Source organism: Salmo trutta, chromosome 32 (assembly GCF_901001165.1).
Source record: "Salmo trutta chromosome 32, fSalTru1.1, whole genome shotgun sequence".
Lineage (NCBI taxonomy): Eukaryota > Metazoa > Chordata > Actinopteri > Salmoniformes > Salmonidae > Salmo > Salmo trutta.
In genome coordinates, this window is record NC_042988.1 from 20,214,096 (window position 1) to 20,220,483 (window position 6,388).

General features: G+C 46.8%; 1 protein-coding gene across 1 annotated transcript; it reads right to left on the reverse strand.

Annotated features, from left to right (window-relative positions):
- Positions 1-1,745: 1,745 nt before the first annotated feature.
- LOC115170621 (permeability factor 2-like) lies at positions 1,746-3,486 on the reverse strand. The gene is made up of 4 exons (XM_029726876.1): positions 3,272-3,486; positions 2,822-2,954; positions 2,489-2,575; positions 1,746-2,203 (listed from the first exon to the last, which is right to left on the reverse strand). The coding sequence occupies exons 1-4, from the start codon at positions 3,333-3,335 to the stop codon at positions 2,194-2,196; spliced, it is 294 nt and encodes a 97-aa protein (XP_029582736.1). The 5' UTR covers positions 3,336-3,486; the 3' UTR covers positions 1,746-2,193.
- Positions 3,487-6,388: the final 2,902 nt, after the last annotated feature.

Sequence of the window (6,388 nt, forward strand, 5' to 3'; positions counted from 1 at the left end):
GAGAAGTGAGTGAGGATAAAAGAGAGAGCTGAGTTAGGGTGAAAGAGGAAGTGCCATATTATCTTGATTGCTCATTGAAGCTCCTTGTGGTGCATAAACTTCTTAGGTGAGTGGATAGCATGGTATTAGGGGAAACGCCTAGCCAGGTGTACTGTACATTTTCTTAGTCTTAACTTTCAAAATGAACTTATGAATAGGAGTGTGCTGTACTCCTCCTCCCTGAGCTAGACCAAATTTCTCCATGTATTCATACTGTGCTTAGCAAGTTTACAAGAGAGTTACAAGCTGGACTAATACAAATGTGTCCACACGACTCGCACAAGGTAAGTCCTGTTAGTGTACCCGGCCACACGCTGCTGCTTCAACAGCATAGCCTCTTGGCTCACCAGCTCGCACTGAGACTAGATTTCCCGTCCTCTGTCTTGCAAACGCACATCACCGCCCTCTTGAAACATCTTTAACCAGCTACGCCACCAAAAACAATAATTTAACTTCAGTAGTGAGTTTAGCAAACTCAACTCGGTTACATTAGGATACTAAAGGTCTTGGGAACTTTAAGTTCCTTGAAGTTGTATATTGCAGCTGATTCAAAAACACTTATAGTACTAAGCTGTGTATCTACACTGTCTTCACCTGGAGTCCACACCGTCTTCACCTGGAGTCTACACCGTCTTCACCTGGAGTCTACACCGTCTTCACCTGGAGTCTACACCGTCTTCACCTGGATTCTACACCGTCTTCACCTGGAGTCTACACCGTCTTCACCTGGAGTCTACACCGCCTTCACCTGGATTCTACAACGTCTTCACCTGGAGTCTACAACGTCTTCACCTGGAGTCTACACCGTCTTCACCTGGAGTCTACACCGTCTTCACCTGGAGTCTACACCGTTTTCACCTGGAGTCTACACCGTCTTCACCTGGAGTCTACACCGTCTTCACCTGGAGTCTACACCGTCTTCACCTGGAGTCTACACCGTCTTCACCTGGAGTCTACACCGTCTTCACCTGGAGTCTACACCGTCTTCACCTGGAGTCTACACCGTCTTCACCTGGAGTCTACACCGTCTTCACCTGGAGTCTACACTGTCTTCACCTGGAGTCTACACCGTCTTCAACTGGAGTCTACACCGTCTTCACCTGGAGTCTACACTGTCTTCACCTTGTCAGTGCGTCTCTTCTGTTGCCAGTACAGCATTGAAGCCATGAGATGTAGATCACATAGTGGTTGATAATGAATTTAAAACACACATGTACCTTATGATCATGTAATGACCAAAAGAGCGCCAAGCTCCACTGCCAGATATTTAAAAATGTGAGCTCTGTGATACGTTGCATCAATTTGTCTGTTATAGAAGTTTCATCGAGCAAAATATTTTTGTTGATGAGTTCTGAATCTTCTCAAATAACATCAAATCAAAGTACAATCATCCACTCTGGAATGGGGTAGTCTAAAGTGACTTGTATCCAAGCCAAGCTCATAGGCCACTGTGTACAACAGGCAACAATGAACTACCCTTTTCCTTTCAAATGGAAATCCAACTTTTGGTTTACTGTGAGATGTCCTTATTTTTACTGAATGATTGCTTGTTAGTATTGTTGTTACAATGCTCTACCCTTCCTTGCTTCAGGGAAAAGTGTCATAAGGCTTGTCTAAGTCCAGCTGTTGCAAAAAGCTGTGATTGAATTTTAGAAGTGGAGTAATGGTTATAATCAGGAAATAGAGACAGCGAGAGACAGATTTCAGAGGATATTTTTCACACATTTATTGTATTGAATTAAAGTGGAAGTTTCAGCATGATTCAACAGTTTCATATGAATAAATAGGCAATTAAATAAATATATCAATAAATATACTGAGGTTTGTATAAATACATTTGAGGGTCAAGTAGGATGAGACGTTATTCATTACGAAATCATTCCAATACAACCGGAATGTATGTAAATCTCAACAAAATAAAAACACTTTATAAATAAAAATAAAATATAAGTTTAGTACATAGTACTTGGTTGTATATAAGAAACCGACTGTCTATTCACTTAAAAAAGTCTCATGCCACTCTAAATCTAGTACTGTATTTCAACCTGGATAGAAAATGATAGAATTCAGCCTATCAATCTTATAAATACTTATTTGGTATGTATCTTGTAACAGTTCAGAATACCAGAGTATTCATGGAATGATTCCCCCTCTTCATTTGTTGCTGTTGAGGAAAATAGAAGATTACGTTATTACAATATAATTGCCCATGTGAAGTTGATTCAGAACTTTTTGTGAAGCTGGACAAGAAAATTCCCCAAACTCAGGATAATTAAAGATGAAAGAAAATGTCACTGGAACCTAGTCAGGTGAAGCAAATCGTGCTCTGCTGTATTTATGACATTATTTTGTCCAGTCAAACTCTATGTCATTTAACAGTCATCCTGTCTGTGTGGTTTTAACGGGTCGGTTTACATCCTTAAACTCATACAGCCTATCTAGTACTTACTTGGCCAGCATCTTCTCAATGACCCTCTTGACCCAAGGAGCGCTGACATCCAGACAAATCTCCTGACCGCTGTTGCTCAGAGTGGCACTGCAGGACAGACACACAGCACAGTCAGACAATCATGAAACCTGGTAATAACTACATTTGAGTGTCAACATTAACTAGTGAAATTGGATGGTAGTCAGGGAGTAGGACTGATTAATTGAAGTTACATATTTTTAAGTTAACGTTATATAGTAACCACATTTAATGTCAACATCATATAATAGCCATATTTTACAGTAAACATTTGCCAGTGTAATAGGACTATAATCAGGAAACAGCAGGACTCACAGGATCTCAGTGTCTCTGCAGTGCGAGCTGGGAGGGAACATCTCCACCTTCTTAATGAGTTTACCAATACGTCTGCTCTCTGTCTCAATGCAGCGACATCGCAGGTCAGCCCCCACGCCTCTCAGACTCATCCCTGTTAGAGGTAAGAGGTCAAGGGTCAGGGGTAGAAAGAATACACAGGCATCCACCGTGATGACAAACACACTTGATTAGTTAAAGAGAGGGAAAGAGAGAGTCATCTGGATAAAAGCGTGTTTTAAAATGGCATTTATATATATATATATAAATAGAGATGCAGATGGACAGATTGAGTTGTACGTACAATAAGATACAAGATTCAGTCCAGTATATAAAGGTAAATAGTAATCCTACTGCTCATAACCATTATATTCATGTCCATTGGTGTCAATGCATTGAGTCAGAGTGATGTAGGTAATAATATAAACTCACCCTCAGTAATGGTCAGGAGGGCCAGGAGCACAACGACAAGGCTGGCTGACATTCTGATGCTCATCTTGGAGTTACAGATGATCCTACTAGAAATCCTCTAATAAAGTCTGTTGTTATCTCGCTGGTAACAAGTATTGTTATATCTTTCTCTCTTTGTCAGTCCGGTTGCGAGTTCTCTTTCTTTCTCTTCTTCCTTCTCTGTCTGTGGCGGGTTTGAATCTTCCGCTGTGAGGAGAGATGTTTTAAAGCCGAGTTCTGGAAGTGAGTCATTATGGCACATGGAAGATTGTGAAATCTGGGATTTGGCTGACTGACTGGCTGAGTGAGGCAGGGTATTTCTCCATTTTACTCCTGAGTGACAGCAGTGGTGTAAAGTACTTAAGTAAAAATACTTAAAGTAATACTTAAGTCATTTTTTGGGGTATTTGACAACTTTTGCTTCACTACATTCCTAAAGAAAATAAAGTACTTTTACCCCATACATTTCCCTGACACCCAAAAGTACATTTTGAATGCTTAGCAGGATAGGAAAATGGTGTAATTCACACACTTATCAAGAGAACATCCCTGGTCATCTCTACTGCTGTCACGCCCTGACCATAGAGAGCTCTTGGTTCTCTATGGTGTTTAGGTCAGAGCGTGACTAGGGGGGTGTTCTAGTCATTGTACTTCTATGTTGGTGAGTTGTATTGTTCCCAATTAGAGGCAGCTGGTAATCATTGCCTCTGATTGGGGATCATATTTAGGTAGCCTTTTTCCCACCTGTGTTTTGTGGGATATTGTTTTTGAGTGAGTGCATGGTGCACTCAGTACTACACGGTCGTTGTTTGTTTCTTGGTTTGTTTTAAGTTTCACAAAAAATAAAGATGTTGAACTCCAATCACGCTGCACCTTGATCCGTCTCTACACACGATCGTGACAGAATATCCCACCATGCAAAGACCAAGCAGCGTGCCGTGGAGGAGAAGGTGTTTTGGACATGGGATTAAATCATGGGAGGTCATGAGACCCTTCCTTGGCGGGAGTCGCCAAGGAGCATGGAAGGACAGTGACGACGCCAGGGACCACGGCCACAAAAACCCCAAGATTTTTTTTTTTGGGGGGTGGGGCACATGGAGCTGGCGGTCGAGCAGCGGAGAGTGCCAGAGCCTGTTTGGGAGTCTGAGGAGGAATTTGATGAAAGATTCTGGAGAGAGGTGGTAGCGATGAGAATGCTGCAGCACAGGCGTGCTGAAGAGCGTGACACCAGTCCGGTGCCATCTGCACCGGTTTCACGCATCTGGCCTCCAGTGCGCCTCCCCAGTCCGGTACGTCCTGTGTCCCCTCCTCGCACTCGCCCTGAAGTGCATGTCCCCAGTCCGGTACGTCCTGTTCCAGCTCCCCGCACTAGCCCTGAAGTACGTGTCAGCAGTCTGGTGCAACCTGGGCCGGCTCCACGCTTCTGGCCTCCAGTGCGCCTCCCCAGTCCGGTATGTCCTGTGTCCCCTCCTCGCACTCACCCTGAAGGGCATGTCCCCAGTCTGGTACGTCCTGTGCCTGCTCCCCGCACTCGCCCTGAAGAGCGTGTCACCAGTCCGGTGCAACCTGTGCCGGCCCCACGCATCAGGCCTCCAGTGCGCCTCCCCAGTCCGGTATGTCCTGTGCCTGCTCCTCGCATTCGCCCTGAAGTGCGTGTCACCAGTCCGGTGCCACCTGTACCGGCTCTACGCACTAGGCCTCCAGTGCGCATTCACAGTCCAAAGCTTCCGGCGACGGTTCCTGGTCCGGAGCTTCCGGCGACGGTTCCCGGTCCGGAGCTTCCTGCGACGGTCCACGGTCCGGAACCTCCTGCGATGGTTCACGGTCCGGAAGCTCCAGCGACGGTCAATGGTCCGGAGCTTCCAAGCAAGGCGTCCAGTCCTGCTCCAGGGCAGGAGCCTTCCTCTGCGCCGGTGGCCAGTCCAGGCACGGCGTCCAGTCCTGCTCCATGGCCAGAGCCTTCTTCTGTGCCGGTACTCAGTCCAGGCACGGCGCCCAGTCCTTCTCCATGGCCGGAGCCTTCTTCTGCGCCGGTGCTCAGTCCAGCCCCGGCGTCCAGTCCAGCTCCAGGGCAGGAGCCTTCTTCTGCACCGGTGACCAGTCCAGGCACGGCGTCCAGTCCCGCTCCATGGCAGGAGCCTTCCTCTGCGCCGGTGCCCAGTCCAGGCATGGCGTCCAGTCCCGCTCCAAGGCCGGAGCCTTCCTCTGCGCCGTGCCCAGTCCAAGCACGGTGTCCAGTCCCGCTCCATGGCAGAAGCCTTCCTCTGCACCGGTGCCCAAACCAGGCCCGGCATCGAGTCCAGCTCCATGGCCGGAGCCCTCCTCTGCGTTGATGCCCAGTCCAGGCACGGCGTCCAACCCAGCTCCATGGCCGGAGCCCTCCTCTGCGCCGGTGCCCAGTCCAGACACGGCGTCCAGTCCCGCTCCAAGGCCGGAACCTTCCTCTGCACCGGTCCATTTTTCATTTATCCATTCATTTTGTCTTGTTCCCTGCACACCTGGTTTTCATTCCCCAATCACACTACATGTATTTATTCCTCTGTTCTCCCTCATGTCTTTGTGTGTGATTGTTTCGTGTTACATGTCATTTTTGACACGCTATTTTCTGGTATGCGTTTATTCCGTGTTTTATACTCACGAGGTATGTTTATTTGTTTGTACTTTATTATTGTGACTGTTTGTGCGTTTTTGCACTTTGGCATATTGGATGGAGGTTTCGACGCAATGGCGTCCGTCTGTTGGTTTCTCCTGCCTAAATAAAGTGTGCGCCTGTTCACAACCCTCTGCTCTCCTGCACCTGACTCCGCTCCCAGTACGCACACCATTGACAGTTAGCTAATGAGAGCATGAAACCTTCCAAAATGAAAAGGCATCTGGGCACCAAGCATCCAAGCCATAAAGATAGCCAGCTGACTTTTTTTAAAGGAAATGTCAATATCTGGAGGCCTCACAAGATTCATTGAACAAGGTATGCACAGTACAAGAAAAGTCACTTTGCGCATCCTACCTTGTGGCCCAGCATATTGCTAAGTGCAAAAAAGCCCACACCAGCGCAGAGGATCTCATACTCCCTGCTGCGATTGATATGTCCACAGAAAT

Coding starts and splice junctions, on each gene's coding strand:
- LOC115170621 (XM_029726876.1), bottom strand. CDS start 3,335: ATGAGCATCAGAATGTCAGCCAGCCTTGTCGTTGTGCTCCTGGCCCTC. Junction 2,955..3,271: donor CCTCCTGACCATTACTGAGG/GTGAGTTTATAT, acceptor TACCTCTAACAG/GGATGAGTCTGAGAGGCGTG. Junction 2,576..2,821: donor TGCAGAGACACTGAGATCCT/GTGAGTCCTGCT, acceptor TCTGTCCTGCAG/TGCCACTCTGAGCAACAGCG.